Source organism: Ursus americanus, chromosome 32 (genome assembly GCF_024610735.1).
Source record: "Ursus americanus isolate L20-20 chromosome 32, mUrsAme1.1.p, whole genome shotgun sequence".
NCBI lineage: Eukaryota > Metazoa > Chordata > Mammalia > Carnivora > Ursidae > Ursus > Ursus americanus.
The window spans coordinates 14,095,331-14,114,659 of NC_142158.1; the positions used below are offsets into that span (position 1 = coordinate 14,095,331).

At 37.7% G+C, this 19,329-nt stretch overlaps 1 protein-coding gene across 1 annotated transcript in view; it reads right to left on the reverse strand.

Annotated features, from left to right (window-relative positions):
• Positions 1–17,747, reverse strand: part of LOC123801533 (uncharacterized) — a 219,874-nt gene extending 202,127 nt beyond the window's left edge. The window contains exons 1-2 of the mRNA XM_087857899.1: positions 17,730–17,747; positions 16,580–16,813 (exon numbers count right to left, since the gene is read on the reverse strand). Coding sequence (XP_087714025.1) covers positions 16,580–16,813; positions 17,730–17,747 — 252 coding nt within the window. The remainder of the gene's footprint in view (positions 1–16,579; positions 16,814–17,729) is intronic.
• Between the last annotated feature and the right edge of the window lie 1,582 nt (positions 17,748–19,329).

Below are 19,329 nucleotides of genomic sequence, written 5' to 3' on the forward strand. Positions count from 1 at the left end.
TTGGAAACTTATCTTGGACTAAGGATCAAGGACAGAGGGTGGTGACAGCTATTACTGTCACAGCTTCTGAGAGAAAAATCTTACTTCCTACACCATTGGAAAACCATGCACTCCCCTGTGCAAATGTAGGCATTCCAGGGCCCTGTTTTAGAAAATTGATTTTTTGTTTGTTTTCCTTAATCCTAAAAGGTAGTATATCAAAAGTCATTGTTTGTTGAAAGTTTATGAAATGCAAGGCACTTTTTAAATCACTTTATCCTTGTCAACTCAATCACCACAATAATCCTATGAAGTAGATTTTATTATTAACTCCATTTTTATGAATGACACAAATGAGACAAAGAGACCCAGCATCAGGTCACACAGAAAAGGCATGTAGAGGGTGGAGCTGGTTTCTGACTTCTGGCAATCTACTGCAGAGCCATTCATGCTATTATGCTTCCTGAATGTAGGAGGTAAAGCATCAGAAAGCCTACCTTGGATTCATATAGAAAAGGCCCAAGGTCATTTTTCTCCAGCCTATTTACTTCTCTTCCTCATCCCTACACACTGAGGATCCGTGGCTCTTCCTCCACGTGTTTCAGCCTGTTCTCTCTTAAATTGCTCACTCTGAGTTCAGCCATTGAAAGTAGACATGGGGCTTACCAAGAAAAAGAAAAAACACATTTTTACCACAATAAAACCCCATTCTTCAGGATCCTTAAAGAACGAGTCTTTCAGAAGGGCTAGATTCACCAGATAGCTTACAAATTAGTCATTCTGAATAAAAGTCATCCTGAAATGGGCATTCCACTTAATGATCTCTCAAAAACTACAGTCCCTGAATCTAATTTTTAGATTTCTTAACAACTAACATGATCATTTGAGGAACATCGATAATCATACAATGGCATCCTCAAGGCTCTAGACTCGCAGTTCCCCAAATTTAATTTGTATAAGAGTTATCCAAGGGTCCTTATCAAAAATGCAGATTTCCAGGCCTCGTTCTCATCCTCAAATCAGTAAGTTGGGGTGAGGCTTGGGAATCTGACTTTAAGCAAGCATGCTAAGGTAAAGGTAATTCAGGTGATCCTTCAGACCACTCTTTGACTATCACCATTCAATACGGACACAAAGATAAGACAGGTTTGTGTGTCCTTGATCATATGACTTACACAGCTTAGGGCAACCACATTCCTGTCTAAAATCAAACTGATTCATACCTGAATAATTATGGGCTAAAAAATATGACCTTTCCCCACTTTCCCATCAAACATGACTGAAATCAAGAGGAAATATATGGCATGTCATCTCATTATATCGAAATTCCATTACCTGACCTCAACCTCAATATGTCATAACTCATCTCTTCACATGCTACTCAAATGTTCAACTAAGAATATTTCACTCTAGGGAGATAGCAAAATCTAATTGAATATTTTAATTTAGAAAATTCAGTTCTGGGATTTCTATACACCCCCCCCTTTTTTTTTACTGCAAAAACAAAAAGTTGAATTTTCTTTTCAGTTTCTCCTTGTTAGGCAAAAGATAAATTTTCCCTTCATTGTCCCTGAGAGTTGAACACATTGGGGAAAAATTGGGCACAGCCCATTACTTTTCCAAACCCGAGTGACTGAGCCTCAATGCACAGAAAGATGGCATTTCTGAACATCTGCAGCATGATTAGATCAAAGACCAACAAATTAACCACAAATGGTTTTACAAGGAGCAGGCAAATATATCATTTGGAAAGGAGAAAACTTTTGGCAATGCTTGCTAATCAACGTTTTTCCTTTGGGCAACCCACTTTGTACCAAAGATAACTAGTAATAATAGTAATACCTGGGCAGTATTTTCTATTTTACAAAAGCTCTTAAGTGCATATTATCACGTTTGATTGGTGATAACAATCCTGTTACAGCATTGATATTAGCCCATTTTACAGGTGATGGAAAAAAGATTTAGGAAAGTTACTATTTGCTCACATTTTCCCAGCTACCAAATTGTTGATTTGGCTGTATCTAAAATGATATCCAGCTTTACCACTTCCTTCCATTCACTCAATCATTCATTCACAGACATTTTGTTAAGAGCCCATATTGTACTCAAGCACTATTTTGGCAATGCGGATAAAAATAATGGAATGGACCATATGATTTCTCTCATCTATGGAACATAAGAACTAGGATGATCGGTAGGGGAAGAAAGGGATAAAGAAAGGGGGGTAATCAGAAGGGGGAATGAAACATGAGAGACTATGGACTATGAGACACAAACTGAGGACCTCAGAGGGGAGGGGGGTGGGGGAATGGGATAGACCGGTGATGGGTAGTAAGGAGGGCACGTATTGCATGGTGCACTGGGTGTTATACACAACTAATGAATCATCGAGCCTTACATCGGAAACCGGGGATGTACTGTATGGTGACTAACATAATATAATAAAAAAATCATTAAAAAAAATAAATAAATAATGGAATGGAGACAAACAAGCTTCCTAATCTCTTTGAGCTACAGTCTGGTGTGGGAAGGGATGATCAATAGCCAAAGAAGACAATTTTAATAGCAGCAAATGCTCTAATTGATCACTACGGGATGTTGAAATAATCAAGATAAAATAGTAATGTACTAGAAAATGACCAGAGGAGTTATTCTGTTAAGAAAACTAGTCTAAGAAAATGACAGTTAACCTGAGACCAGCCATGTCACAGTGGAAAGAGGAGCCCTCCTAGGCAGGAAGCCACAACGAATTCCGTGGCCCTGCAACAAGAATGAGCTGGTTGTGTTCACAGAATGGAAAAGCATGAAGCTGGAGTGAAACACACAAGCAGAAAAGGAGTATGAAATAAAATGAGAGAAGGGGATAGAGACCAGATCACATATGGTTTGAAGGCCAAGGTAAGGAATTTGGATTTTATTCTCAATGCCATGGCCAGCCACTAGAAGTTCGTAAGCAGAGGCTTGCCATGATCCGATTTGTGGTTTACTAGATTCACCTTCAACAGTCCTTGAGTTCATGATGTTTTTCTTTGAACAGAAATTGTTTTCCTGCCTTCACCATGAGCTTTGAGAGCCTATCAGTTGAAAAGTCTTTGACTACAGTCTGGTATATGTATGAGGCTGATAAGTGGGAAAGATAACTGGCCCTCTTCTTTGCAATGAACAGGCCACGTGACCTTGGAGACATTCTTTACCTTATTCAGCCCTTTGTGACTTCGCTTGGTGTTCATATGAGAATTAGGGCCTTAGAAGTAATTGTGAGACATTTTGTATAGATGTTGAAGATTAAAACATATTCCCTCTGAATGTGAGTGAGTTCAAATATAGAAGCAAGTTTCTCCTCTTGAGAGAATTCAAAATGATTTGATTGTTGAATTGCATGCAAAGTGAACAAGAACTACTATTTGGTAACTAGGGCATTCTTAACTCTGAATACATCAGATGTGAACAGATGTAGAGAGCAGACACAGAAGGCAAAGATGGATTTGTGGCATTTCAAAAGCATTTGCAATAAAATAAAGAATGTCAGTCTGCATAAAGCACCAAAATTTTTTTGAAGTTAAAAAAATTTTCAGCTAAGAGGCAAGCAATAGTTGACTATTTAAAGTCTGCAATGAGACTGGAATTTTTAGATTTGTTCATTTTGGAGATATTTGAGACAGCCACATTTCTAGGTGCTAGAGATACAACAATGAACGAAACAGTCCCAAGTTCCTACTCCCAAGAAGTTCACATTCTAGTGCTACCAAATAGTCTTAAGATTAAATGACCACCTTTCAACATCATGTAAAGTAAAAGCCTCATGCCCAAATGTTAGTTTACTATATGATATAAAATTTGTCCTCCAAAAGGACAGAGGAAGAACCTCAAAAGAGAGAGGGACTTGGCTTTAGAAATAGAAATAAGTTTGGTAAAAATACAAAGAAATATAATAAGAATTGATGAGTACTTGAAAGATACGGAAAAACCAGTATATCAGTTTAGGGTGGATTGTGAACTTTAGCATTTGGACTGTGAGTACATTCACACCTGGGTTGCAATTTCAGCTTCAAACATCTGGGTAAGTCCTCATCTCTAAAACCTCGGTTTCTCTTATCCGCAAAATGGGTTTAACAATGGATTAGGTTGCATGGAGCTTGCATTGATTGTGCGTAGTAAGCATATAGTGAAGAACTTGACGCACTGCAGGCAATGGTGTTTTGAAGAGCTGCAGAAACCTAACACAGAGGAAAACAGAGAACATTCTACATGGGGGACTATTATTATAGTGATAAAAATAGTTATAGCAAAGAATTATTTCCTACATGCAACCCACCATGCTCAACAATTTATATATCATATTAACTCACGCTCACAAAATCCCTATGAATTAGTTATTAGATTCCCTTTGTACAGATGAAGGAACTGAGGCCAGTGAGATTAAATGTTTTCCTAAAGTGCTGAACCCTTAGCAGAACCAGCCCATGTCCGAGAGTGGGATGCATGACCAGTGACCACCCATGCCATTTAGGAAAAGCCATTTGCAATCTAGGTTGTCACAAATCTGGGGGACCCCTTGACCAGCAGAAGTGACCCTTTCAAGAACTGACCAAAAAAAAAAAAAAAGGCTTCATCCAACTAATATAATGGAAAACGTTCTAAAATTGCATACTATAATATACTCCATGATTATTTATTATTAATGGTAATAATCAATAATCAATAAAAGCAATCATGCTGAGGCTCTATTTTCCTAAGACTGCTCCTTCCTATGAGTTATTAAAATCATTTCAATTTTTTTATATTAAATGTCACATAGAAAATAACCTCTTGCAAAATGTTGGGTTCATCATATTTTAAGAATTAATACTTTAGGTCTTTTTAATCAGTTTCTGATATATGCAGTTTTCAGAAAGCACTTCGGGGAAGAACACTGTGGCCATGACTAATAATGACAAGAATATGAACTATATTCTTCATATACATATTGGAATCAGAACATTACTGAAGTACTTTACCATCTTAAGTATTTAGGAAGCTTTAAATAAAAAATAAATTTGCCTATTTCACTGAAATTGAGCATCCTCTTTTCAGGCATAAAACTTCAAACTTATTAATTTCATGGCTATATTTTAAAATGAGTGCCAGTACCAGCCAGCTGACTGCATGATAAGTGTCTTAAAATTTCAAGAAGAGGCACTAAATTTTTCACAGTATTTGTGTTTCATTCTCAGTGTAATAAAAATATGCCACCCTTTTAATAATGAATAATAGATTCTCAGTTTGATTTACATGCATGGATTAAACGTCATGTTTGAAAAGTTGCTATTTTATTCATATTGGATTTCCCTCCAGTAAAACAAAAATGGTGCCCATCTAATACTATAATAATGATACCTTGACACACTGATGTATAAATATTAACTGGTTGATAGACTTCTTACAATTCTACAGATACATGAAATAGCCTGATAGTACAGTGAATCTGAATAAGGTTTTCTCTGGAGCTTCTGAGGTACCTATGCGTGCCCTACAATTAGCCAAAACCCACCTACAGACAGTGTGGCTATGCCAGAGGGATGGGAGAGCCAGACCCTATTTCAGTGATGCCAGATTTACACATTGAATTCTAAAAGGTTAGAATCTATCCTTGCTTCTTCTTTCCCACTGGAAAAAAAGAACTATTCACTGTCACCCCTTCTTCATGAGCCCCTGGATTCATGTTCCAGGGCAGCCATAGCAAAGTACCATGGGCTGGGGGGCTTAACCAACAGAAATTTATTTTCTCAAAGTTCTGGGAGCTGGAAGTCCAAGGTCAAGGTGTTGGCAGGGTTGGTTTCTTCTGAGGCTTCTCTCCTTGGCTTGTCTCCCTCGCATCGGTCTTGCATTGGTATGTGTCTATGCCTTAATCTCCCCTTCTTATAAAGACAGCAACCATATTGGATTAAGGCCCACCTTAATGACCTCATTTTAACAGAATTAACTCTTTAAAGACCCTATCTCCAAATACAGTCACCTTCTGACTTACTGGGATTTATGACCTCATCATATGAACGGGGAAGGGGGTGGGGGGGGTACAAAATTCAGTCCATAACAGCCCCCTTTCTATCCACCCTCATCTTCCACATCTACCTTCCTATACGCATATGGCATAACTAAAGGACAAGCCATTTCATACAAGATCCAAATGCCTTTTGGTTTATTCAAAGCTGAATTTAGAAATGAAAGGATTCTTTTTTTTTTCCTTTAAGCATACAAGGTTCAGTTTGCAAAAGCTACTCATGCAAGTTAAGAAGAGGGTCCTGACTTTATTCCTCCAGCTCTTGAGATAGTATTTGGTCATACGAGGAACTACATAAATAAGCTCTTCAGTTACTTATTGCTACAAAAATTAGTGGCTTGAAACAACATTTTACTCTATCTGCCAATTCTGTGCTCGAAGAAAGAGGCATGATTGATCAGAGTGACGCTTCTACTCCACACAGCATTGGCTGGGACCACTTGATGCTATTTAACTAGTGGCTGGGCTGAACTGGAGAGTCCAAGATGGCTTCTCTCACATGTCAGGCACAGTGGCAAAGACAAATAGAGAGCCAGGCCCTGCTCAGGAGCTCTTTCTCCTATAGTCACAGGGCCTCACCTTCTGGTCTTTCTAGCAAGGTAGATTTTTATGAACTCTTTTACATAGCACCTCAAGTGCCTAAGAACATGGCTTCCAATAAGACAGGAAGTGAAGCTGCCAATCTTTTAAAGTCTTTTAAAGCCAGATCTTACACCTAGAAACTGACAGCCTCATTTTCATCATAATCCATCGGTTAAATAGTCACAAACTTCTCCGCCCTCAGATTCAAGGGGAGGAATCATAGCTCTCGCTTTTCAGTGAGGGGAATAACAAAGAAGTTACGGCTATCTTTAATCTACCCCAACAAGTTGTTGGTAACCGAATGAATGAACAACAATATGCAAAATATGTTATGCAAGAAAATAAAATTAATCTATTTGGCCATGTACATTGCAGTGACCTTTGACTAACCCAGCAACTTCCATCTGAATTAACACCAAACATGAAAGATTTCCAATAATTCAAGCAAGCTAGTATGAATTCAGAAATGCTACTTGCCAGGTTTTCATATTTTTTAACTCTTTTATTACTTGTTGTTTTTCCTAGTTTTGAAGTGCTTATTTATTTATTTACTAAACCTACTTTTCATTTGCACAGTGAGTGAATAATTTAACCAGCGTTGGTTAGATGGCAATGACTAATAAAAAGAAGGTGTGTATGCTGTTAATGCAGCTCCAGTATATGCTTGCCGAGAGCTAGATTTTTACATATACTTTTTAAATTCTATGATTTTCTTAATAAAGAGCTTGTAATTACATTCTATAATTAGAAAGGCCAATAGAGCTATTTTCACTTAGAAATATCAAAAATAATCTGGAGAAATGTTTGCTTGGTTTTTAAAATAATCAAGTTTACAGTCACTATAACATCAAGCAGGTGCATTCAGGGAGGTCCCCATGCATGTCTAAGTACCCTGGAAATTCTCAGAAGTCATTCCACTTGAGAATGAGCTTTGTTGAATTTGTTCATGCTTCAAGGGAATGAGTTTATGAGCTCACTTCTTTCTCTAGAAAATGTTTACCTAAAATATTGCTTTTATATATTAAAGAAGGGAGACAATAAAAAATAAACATGAAATTATAAAACCATAAAACATTGATATTTATTCTCTTACTCATTACTAGTGATGGGCTCCCTGTTTATAAGTAATGTGAAAATCATATCTTTTCCTCCAAATTGATTTGTTTCTTCTCAATCAGATCTATTTCCATCTTAGAAGCTACTGTTACCAAGATTTGACTCTTAAGATTATCTTGACATTTCCTTGTACTCATTTTTGAAAAACTAAATCTACATTAAGATATTGCATCTTTATAACTAAAGTTTCACATTTCATTTCCTTTTTTTTAGAAGCATCTATTAAATACCTACCGTGTACAAGCACTATATGCTCCGAAAGACACACCAATAAATATGGTATGGCCTCTGTCCTCTCAAACAGGAAATCTTCTTGGACTCATTCATGTGTATAAACAATAGCAAAAGTGATTGAGTTTGGGATTTGAAGGGTAAGTAGGAGTTAACATTGGGGACAAATGCCCAATGGCACACCAAACTTGTAGGATATCTGAAACTTGGGTACAGCTAGAGCTAAGAGTGTGCTTGGGTAAATAATGGGAAGTTTGCTTTATTTAATGAGGGTAAAGACTGTGGACAGAGGCTGAGGCCACATTGCCAATGTCTTTGAATCCACGGCAATGGCTTTATCTTAAGAGCAATGGGAAGTCAACAGATGCTTCAAAAGAAAGGGTTGGAGTGATGTGTTGAAAAAGACCACTTTCACTAATGATGACCAAAGGAACATTGGTGATACCCCTGGGGTTAGTGGAGGGCCCTTTTTGGAGGTAGAAAGGAGTTGAGTACCCAGAGATATTGTGCAACGGTTTCATTGCCAACATTGCCCTGCTAAGATCTCAGGCAACTAGTATTATTTCTCCATAAAGCAGTTTCTCATCTGTGAAATATAAATATCAATGTCTACTTCATTTATTTCTTTTGAAGTTAAATGCCATAATATTAGTGAAAACTGTAAACTCTACATTGGCCTAAAACACTCCCCTGGTTTTAGAAAGAGTAGACTTAGGCATAAATGTTGTTCACAATAGCTCATCTACCCTTGCGAACTATGTAGTCATGGACATGTCAGAAAGAGAAATAATGACATACTTCAGTTAACCAAAACTTCATTTTAGGCATATATTTGGGGTTTGTTTATTTTTGTTTTGTTTTGTTTTGTTTTGTTTTTTAGAGCTGATTTGTTCTTAATTTTAAAATACTTTAGTCCTTGAAGCATGTTGGTCCTGAGCCGCACGGCATAACATTTATCCTAAACCACAACCCTATTGGTGGTAAATAACATCATAAAATCAATGAGGTTGGGCTTCTTGTGATGACCATCTTATGTGGAGATCACAGAGGCACAGGGAGATTAGGTGACTGCTCTAAGTCACATTGCTAAGTAGATTTTGGAACCAAAATTCAATTCAAGGTAAAGTGCACACTCTTAACCACCATTCTACCAGGGCTTGGTCCCCTGTATTTATTCTTCATATTCAAATATACAAGAAAACTTTCTGATAGTATTTCTAAAAGATTTTTTTTTTAGTAGTTAAGAGGTTTTTTATTTTCCTGAATCCAAAGACAAAGCCTCATCCAGGCACAAATAAGTACAGAACAGATCGTCTTGAAAATAAAAGACTAATAGATGTCCACTCATTGTGATTCTGTCATGTAGAAAGAAGCCTGTGTTGTCACATTTTGTTCTATGATCTTCCTTTTCCGGTAGCTTCTTTGCTATAGTGTGCTTTTAAATACCAGTGATGACACATGTCCGACTTCTTTCTTAAAAAGTCCTCAATTTGCCACAACTTACTATAAGGCACATTATTTTTTGCCTTTAAACTAGTATTCATAAAATTTCATCATTCACACACTGACATGTGATTCAAAAAACAGATGTGCTTATCGAATAAAATGGGGTTAAGTACCATCAAAATTGAGTGATTTTTTTCCCCCTTTGGTGACACAGACCCTCAATCCAAGACATGGTTTTCTTTTCTTTGTGGTGTAGGGTAATGTGAAAAATGAAATATGTAAGCCAAATTGAAGGAAACCATGGTCTTAATGGAATCATTAGAGAAATTGTTCCAGAATGCTACATCCTTCCAGAAATAATAACCCTGTAATGTCAGCAAATTCGGAGTCAGCATGGGTTACCTGCTCCACACAGACGGCCTGGTCATGTTTGTTAGAGCTGCCTGAGGCTTAGCCCAACGTGAGCACATGACCTTTCAGAACTTTTTTTAAAATTCATTAATCAATGTTCTTTGCCTGAATGTTGCTGGTTTTGCTTCTTTAACCTATTATTTGTATCCTTTTTTTTTTCAAGTTGGCCAATCCCTGTACCCAATGAAAAAGAATTATAAGCATAGCAGTTTTATGTAATAATTAACAAACTGTTCTTTCAGTTCAGATACTATGGCCAGAGTGTAATAATAATAATACTTTTAATTGTCATATTTAAATATCATGTTTGAATAATGATTTATCTTAAATGATAATGTAAAAAGTCATAATCATCACAATTCTTAATTTGTGACTTCACATTTTTAAAAAGTAGTTTAGTATATTTTCTATTTCAATTTTCGATAGAACACTAAAGATTCCAAATTCATTTATCTGCGTAGATTAGAATATTAGAAACCAAGCACAAATGAAGAAAGAGTAAAATTTTTCACCAGATTTTCAAAGGATCAGTCCAATTTTCTCATAAGATTTTCCTTATGTAGTGGTTTTCTATAGTACCGTTTTCTATAGCTTCTCATCTTTGTAACTGTAAACAAGATGGATTCTTACACATATATAGGTGGTTTCAATCAGTGCTTTCCAACTGTGGTATACACATCTTGTGAAAACAGAGATGTCCTAGCCCCAACCCTTGACTTAACTTTGAGTTCATTAGTTGGAGAAATAATCATTTAATTGTACAAATTATACAATCATTTATTCTTTCTTCTGCTATTCAAAAGCTCTTAATTGCCTAATATTTTATTAAAATTGAAGAGAAAAGGCATGGTGTTTATTTAATATTCCTTTGGAAAGTTATAAAACATTTTGAATATAGAAGATTCAAAAGAATAGTAAAAGATGGCATTAGTTCTTTCATTCTTCCTTGCTCTTGAAAGATATTTCTTTTTTTTTTTTTAGGGTTTTATTTATTTATTTGTCAGAGAGAGCAAGCAAGAGGGGGAGAGCGCAAGCCAGGGGAGCAGCAGACGGAGAGGGAAAGGCAGACCCCCCCCCCCCCCCCCACTGAGCAGGGAGCCCGATGTGGGACTCAATCCCAGGACCCCGGGATCATGACCTGAGCTGAAGGCAGACACTTAACCGACTGAGCCACCCAGGCATCCCTTGAAAGATACTTCTTGTTATTCTTTTAGCAATTTTCTAGGAAGGCTATATTGGTTATGGGTTGAAGTATGTCCCCTGAAAGAAGATACACAAAAACAAATACATACAGAGCGAAGATGGTGTGAAGACACACAGGGAGACGGCCAAAGACAGACCATCAGAGGGATGCAACCACCGGCCAAGGAGCCTCTGGGGCTACCAGAAGCTAGGAGAGAGGCACAGGACAGTCCTTCCCTAGCACCGTCAGATAGAGCAAGGTCCTGCTGACATCTTGCCTTCAAACTTCTGGCCTCCAGAATTGTGAGACAAGAAAAGTCTTTGTATTAAGCCACTAAATTAATGGTCCTTTGTTATGGCAGCTTTAGGAAGCTAATTTCGTATTGTTAGTTAAAGCCGTTTCTATTCATTTGGAACATCCCCTGCGCCAACTCTTGAATGATAGGTTAGGTAACTATCTTCTTAAATTTTTTCCCAGGACCCTGAATATATTCACATGTGTTCAGTCCTCACTACTGCCATCTCCAGCTTCATCACTGTGTGTCCACCTGTGAATTGATTTTACTCTGTCCTGCTCCCAATTTTGCTCCCTTAATTTGAGAGTTTCTGGCAAGTCTGGGAAATTAATAGCTGTTACGTCTTCATATAATGTTTATTCCCTCTTTTTCTCCATTCTCCGCTTCTGGAAATATTATAACCTGTTAGACTTCTAGATCTTTCCAAATCACTTCAGTTTTTTCTTCTCTTTATCTCTTAGTGCTGCAGCCCAGGCAAGGTCCTCAGATCTGGCTTCCAGCCCATTAACTCTCTGCTTAGAGGGTCTAATCTATATAATACATCTTTTGAATTTTTAATTTCAACTACTATATATTTTCCATTATAAGTGTTCTATTGCTAGGTTAACAGGAGAAATAAAATTTTAAACAGAGCCTAGAGAAAGAGAAATTTCTTATTATTTCCCTCTATTGGTGGGCAGATTTTTTTTTGTCCAGTGTATCCTTTTGGGGCTACTCTTGAATATCCTAGCTTGATCTTTCAAAACTCCATACATAATGGGCCCAAGGCCTCACCTCCTGAATGGTCTTTGAAATCCAAAGCTTTAGATACCCAAGATTGATCATCTCCCCTGTCCCAGGGCAGCGACAGCCCCAGTTAACTCACTGCCCTGTCTGGTTTTCAATTTCCTCTTCATTTCTGATAACCAAGGAGATTCTTTTCCCTCTTGAGTCTTTATCTATGCATCTAAAGGCCATTGGCTTATATCTTTTCTAGAATTTCCAGGTGTTTATAGAACCTAATCTGAAAATAAATATGCCTTTGGCTTCTGCTTCTGGCAGAATGGTAGACTAAAACAATCTGAATATTTAACTTAGTTTATCATCCTACCAAAACTGAAAGACAGAAGGTATATATATATATATATATATATATATATATATATATATATATATATATATATATATAATACATTATATATATACACATTATATATATATACACATTATATATATATACACATTATATATATATACACATTATATATATATATATGTATATACGTATATATAGGCATATACCTTCTCAAAGACCCTAGCCTATGCCTTGTCAATGAACACGATCAACAAAGAAGGCAATGTTTTCTATTTGAAAGATTTCCAGGATAAATGTCAAAAGACAAGTAGGTTCCAAATGTCTCTACCAAGGAATTATTCAAAATCTTCAAGCAAAATGAGCCTAAGTTTAAATTCCATAATTTAATTTAATACAATTCTTACAGTAACTCAAGCTGGGAATGGTTATGACCCCATTTTACATGAGAGGACTGAAGCTCAGACCTGTCAGTCAACTCCTCGTTTTTGATCTACCTCCACTTTGCAATACAAGACAACCAATGTTAAGGTGTGGAATTATTTAGACAAAATCCAAGTGAAAGTATCTGGAAGTAGTCTTATGAATGTTTGGGGTGATATTGCTTTGGGCTTACCAATACATCTGCTGCCTCCCTTGGAGACTTCTCAAACCCTTTCCACCTTAACCGTCAAGTATTTACCTCCTGGCATAGCCTGATGCCAAAGCGAAGCCAGCTTTGATGTTGTAACATTGTACCCTCATTCCAAGATCTATTAACAAGGTAAACTTACATGGGTAATGAGGCCTTTCCTCAGCAGACTGGTGCTGCTGTAATTAGGATTTGCCCTTCCTTTGGGGAAAAGTTTTCTCAGTCCCTCCTTTCTGCATGAGAGTAGGTGACCATCTCCCCCCAGTTAGTACTTGTAAGATGCCTTGCACTCTCAAAAGACCTTATGAAGCCAATTTCCCCCGTCCGTGGAGTTACAATAGAGATGACCCTGTCTTAGACTTGCATTTTAAAAGCAACGACATAAATATCTTAGGTGTCCCTATGTCAATTACATACCCCATGCACATTTACGTGTTTGTGTATGTGTATTCCTATTATTAAAAAATAGTATTTCTGGAAAACTTGCTGTTTTAACTGTCAGTCTCCCACAAACTGCCAGCAGAGTGATTGGCAGGCAGAATTGTGTGGTTAGTGAAAAATTTGCTGTTATTGGGTAGAACCCAATGGAATGAACAGGACTTTGAACAACAGCATTTTTATTCTGAAATCAAACAGCCTCATATGACTTCTCTCTCCTGTCAAGTTCTGGAGGTTTGGGTGCTTTTCTTGTTTTTGTTTTTGTCCTGAATTTTGTACTTTTCTTATATACACTGAATGTGAAATAGCCTAGCACATTTCTTTGGGGATCCAGGATTTTGTTAGGTGATACCAAGGGATGGATGTAATTCTGTGACATTTTGTCAGGCTGTTAAAGAGTAAATTTTCCTTGGCTGTGGCAGGAGGTAATTATTTTTGTTTGTTTGCTTCTGACACAGGGGAAGAAAATTTGGGGTTGTTATTTCAACTATTCCAAGATACTTTTTGTTCTGTTTGGCAGGAAGGGAAAAATGCATTTTACTATTGAAAGAAGGGCCGGCCTCTGCTTTCCCCTACAGACTGGATGCAATTTTTAACGCTGAGCATTTTTCCAACAGCAGTCACGTAGTGGTTCTGCCCCTCTCCCTGAAGCTGTCTTTAGTACGCTTCTCCAGCCGTCCCGGCATTTGACCTGTAGGGATGTTAGGATTCTCCAACAGCAGACATGGAATATTCTCAAAGCAAACAGCAATATATGTGGCTTCTGCCCTCGGAGTTCACACTCTGGTAGCGAGCCAGGGATGGGCCTCTAATGCCATAATAACAATAATAAGAACACTTCCCATCGCCTTTTAACATCAAACAGTTACTTGTGCAGATGGCTCTAGAAAGCAAGCTCCTTAAATGACATATTCTATAGCCTAACGCCATGCGTTAAAATTTCAGGTACTTAATTAAAATGGACCAAAGGAATGTAACAGCCCATTAGGTACTGATTGAATTCTTTTTTAAAATAACTAAAATTTTAGGTCACACCACATTTCTGAAATTTCTCTGAGGTGAAGGGTGAGAACCAAGAGCTCAGCTCAGGGGCTGAATTATGTCTGCTGCCTTCTTATAATGGGTCCTCAAAGCCCGGTTCTGTAGAGGCAGTGGGTTCCCCCGGGGAAAATATCCTCTCCATCCGACCCGAGACTAACTCCTTTCCCGGGTATCCCCCTTTTCACAAGGCCTTTGGGATCCAGCATTAAAGGAAAATAAAGAAAAGAAAAAAAAGAAAAGGTTAACTGACATTGCTCTCAAGCAAAAGTCAGTTTGGAAAGTCACTCACCATATAAACATATGTCACATATATTAAAATGAAAGTCCACTGGGTAAAAATTTATGGGCTTCACTATCAAAGAAATAGAATAATTATAACAATGATAATAAAAGAAGCCTCTGGATTCTTACTACACACTGGCACTTGATTTCCACAAGTATTCTCTTAGTCATTATTCACAAGTGTCTGGTAGGCAGATATTATCCCCATCCCACAGACAAACCAACTGAGGTCCGGTTCCCCGGTGAATGTTGTCAGCCAGGATTCCTTTTCGTTTAGGGAGAATGCTATCTCAGGAAGAGTTGAGGTCTCTGTCTTAAACAGACTTCTGGTCTTACCACTCCCATTGGCACTACCAATTCTCCAAACCATATCAGAAGTGGACATTTTAGGGTTAAGCTGTGACTTTCACTGAATGTCTGGTTAGTACATGGCTCTCCACAGTAGGAGGGCTTTGCTTTTTGGTTTTAACCCTTGCCAACTTCCAAACAAAGAGGTCATCTGACACTCTGCTCTTGTTATTCAATGGTGTGGCTTTTATGAGTGCTTTTATCTTTTCGAGTTCTTAAAAGTCACTACAGAGTTGTTGCTCATTAAAAAAAAAAACAAAACAAAAAAACAAACCAAACAAACAACAACAAAAACACTGTCTGTTCTCAAGGGTCTTAGATATCTAACAAGTAAAGGTGGCCAAAAAAATGGTGGCTGCTCATTTTCTTCTTGGACCCTACAAGTAAATGATGACCTCCTAGGTTTGTTGTTTGTAGATCTCTGTACAGAATGGCTCATTTTTTTACAGCTTCACATCTCATTTTAATGTTTTCAGTTGGTCAGAATAAATATAATACATTATCTGAAAAGTATTTTCATGTAAATAATACATTACAACCCTTAATGAAATACCACATGCTAAAATTAATTAAAAGGATACCTTTTAGCACAAAGCCTAGGGGGAAATGGGGAAAGAGAGCACATTTCTATCTATTTTAGAGAGAAATTAGTTTTTTTCTTAAATATCACTCTGTGGTACCTATATTGACTCTCAAGATGTTTGTTTTACACATTCGAATTAATAGTGTAAAAGGCAATTCTATATTTGTGAACAGTCTGTGCTCATGTCCAACATCCAAGGCACCAGGACTAACCCAACCTCCTTTCTATTCTTGCGTTGGAGTTTCCTGGAACATTCCCCAGAGAAAGCTGAGCCTTCCCTCTCTGTTTCCAAAGGTAACTTGATGATCTCCAACCCCTGCTTCTCATCCCTGCATCCAGGGTCACTCTTTAATCTTACCCACCTCTTCCTGTCTTACTTAGCACCGTTTTCTCTGGAATCCCTTTGCATGGTAAACACATCCCCCTATATCCATAATGTATTTTCTGAACAATCCCTCCAACTTCGCTTCTGGGCTAAAGCTTGGTTCTCACCCAAAATCAGCATCCCTGGCTACCTACACATGTATACGGGTACTACACACCAAATAACACTTGTCATTAATCGCTCAGCACATAAATCCTAAAAAGATAAAGAACGAGACCAAGCATCCTCATTACATGTTCTTGATAAATAAAGATAGCATTTCCATTTTCACTGGATTTAAGATGTCCATTTACGGTCCACAACACATGCTTGGGGCATAGTGGACGCTCACTGGGTATTTGCTGAATGAATGAATGAATGAATGAATGAATGAATGAATGAATGAATGAAATCCTTTCTGTTTACTACACAAAGTTGAATATCTAAAGCTACGTTGAAAGGGGTGAAAAGACGGACAGATAGGAAGAATGGGGAAGATACATAAGAAGTGCTATGTGTGCAAAGAGACGAGCTTACCACATAAAGGCTTTCATGGAAATACAGCCCCACATCATAAAAGTTTCCATCATGCCTCATTGGGTGTGTTCTGGTCTTCAGCTGCTCCGTTTGCCTCCACGGCAAGGCACAGCCACCCAGTCGGCCAAGCAAGGACACTCGGAGGAGGTAAGAGCCTTGGGGAGCCTTGTTCTTGAGGCCCCTTATGCATTTCATCTGTATTTGAAGACGCTGAGGCGCCTGACCCTGCTCAACCTAAAGATAAGACAGGTCTTTGAAATATGCAGGAACTGGGTAAAACCACGCAATTAGCCACAGTGCGTTTCTCGGGGGTGGGGGGAAATAGACAATTATTTTCGCTCGACCTGTAATTGTCAGGTGTTAGCAATGATAACAGAGGAGGACACACGATATATAATTAGGAGGTCAAAAGGCAAGCCTGCCAATTATGCTAGGGAAAGTTTAGCCAATTTTTAAGCATGGTATGTTAATGATCTGTGACATCAGAAACCATTCATCTATTATAATAAGATAGAATTAACAGGAAACCAACACTTCTAAAAACCACACATCATGCGTCTTCAAGGTATCTGGGATGGGTGAACATGGGCAGCGAGCTTCAAGCTCAGAGTTTGAAAGGCAACCGCCCTTACCTCTGACACTAGTCACAGACCCTATGACACTATAGGAGAGGAAACATTTTTTCTCTACCCTTTACGGTCTTCGCGGGACTACAAATTAAATTTACATGAAACAGATTAACAGGAGAAAGAAGCCAAAGTTTTATTTCTGCATAGCAAGGCCCAGTAATGAAATGGAGACCTACAGAAATGACCAAGGCATGCAGTTTTTCTACATTTTAGGAAGAGAGAGATACATTTGTGAGAAATTGACGGGATAAAGAAAACAGGCATTTGAGAGTTTTAATGAAAGAATTCGAAGCAAAATTTGGGCTGAGGTGGTAGATTAGTAAAAATAAATAACAAGGTTTCTACAGCTTTTTCTTCCTAAAAGTTCCAATCTCTGGTGATAAGGATGTCTTTTTATTTCTTGGCACAGGGAGGGCACGTTCCATATGGGAGATTGATCTCCTGTGTTCAGGGGGACAGAGGAGGGTACGAGTGATCTTCTGCTGGCTGTCTCTCAAGCAGCTTCAATTCAAAATAATCACTATGCCATTGGGGTACATTTTGGGCAGCCTGCCCTTGGCCCCTAGACCACGTTGAGGAGGGAGGTACAAAGTAGGTCAGACAAACACAACACCTGAGATAGTTTTATTCAATTTCAACATGAGGACAACTTGCCCTGTCAGCTTCACATGAGAATAAAAAAATAAAGGAGGAGGTGGCGTTTGTCCACGCTTTAACCGACAACTTAGCATAAATTGTATGTAACCAAAGGACATGATTCAGGAATATTTTATGGGACATTTGAATTTCATTGCTTACCTTCAGCTGACAGAAATAGGCCATTTTCATTTTTAGTAAGTGTTGCAAAGTTTATACAAATTGATAAGATTTTTAATGGACTTGTTTCAGATTAAACAAAAATTAAACTGGGATTATTAATAACTCAAATGTCATTAAGTCATGTTTTCTATACTCACAAGTCCCAAATAGTCTTCAGAATAATTTGACCTCAAAGAATTGTCTATTACATTGTGCTTTAAGCAAAAAAATAATGTCGTTTTTGGAAGCAGGTTAGTCTCTTGGCTACCGAAGTTAGTAGCACTACCCCATTAATCTGCAGCCAACAGTAAGTACTTATTAATCCTGCCTTGACTTTATTTTGTGAGCGATAATATATATTTCCATATAGATAGTATGCTTCTGGAATCAAATCACAGTTAAACAGTGAAAGTTGCTAAACTTCTTTTGTTTTTTCATATGTCATACTTAAAAGCTAATCAGAATAACAATTATTTTTGGTTTAATTAGAAAATCTTAATTAACAATAAAGACTTAACCTTAATATTTTGGTTTCCAAAAATATTTTAAAAATTAACACCAAGTGAATAAATAAGACAATCTCTTTAAACCTCAAGGCAGGATTACTGATGCAGGCAGACCAAGTTATTAAACACATTCTAAATTAAACGCCTCTATGAATTTTATACTGAAATATATTGTGATAGTTTTGCATGCCAAATGTGACATTTTGTATTTTAGATTCATCTTCTGTAGTAATTTTGGAAATGTCATACAAACAAAGATTTTGTCATTTACCAATGGAATTACTATGCATGGCCGCTTAGCCATCTCTTCGCTGGCTCTTGTGGTTGCTTCAAGTCAGCAAGCCATAAAAAATCTTTATCTCTCTGAAACACAGCAATTTGGAAGATAATCGAATGGTGACTAGGGGGCAGAAATGCCAGTCTGAGGAATTATACCACAATCTCTCTTGCATTTACAACCTTCCTCAAAGCGAGTGTCAGATGAGTAGGGAAAGAAGACAGAAGATTCATCAAATCTCAAACCTTGTCTCATTTGCATGGTGGCAGCCGTGCCTCATTGTCTAGTGAGAACCCAGCCTGGCACCATGGACACCGTTTTTGAGGAATTCCAGTGGCTTTACAACTGAGCATTTTTAGCCATTCTATTTTAGCAAAGAATTCTTCTCGATAATATTTACTAAGACCTGCGGAAACTCTGTTTCTCTTAAAGGGTCCCACAGGACGAAAAGCACAACAGGAAAGGGAGTCGATAACAACTGATCTTATCACCACTTAATATTTTGCAGCAGAGAGAAAGTTCGTCGCAAGAGCCTCACCT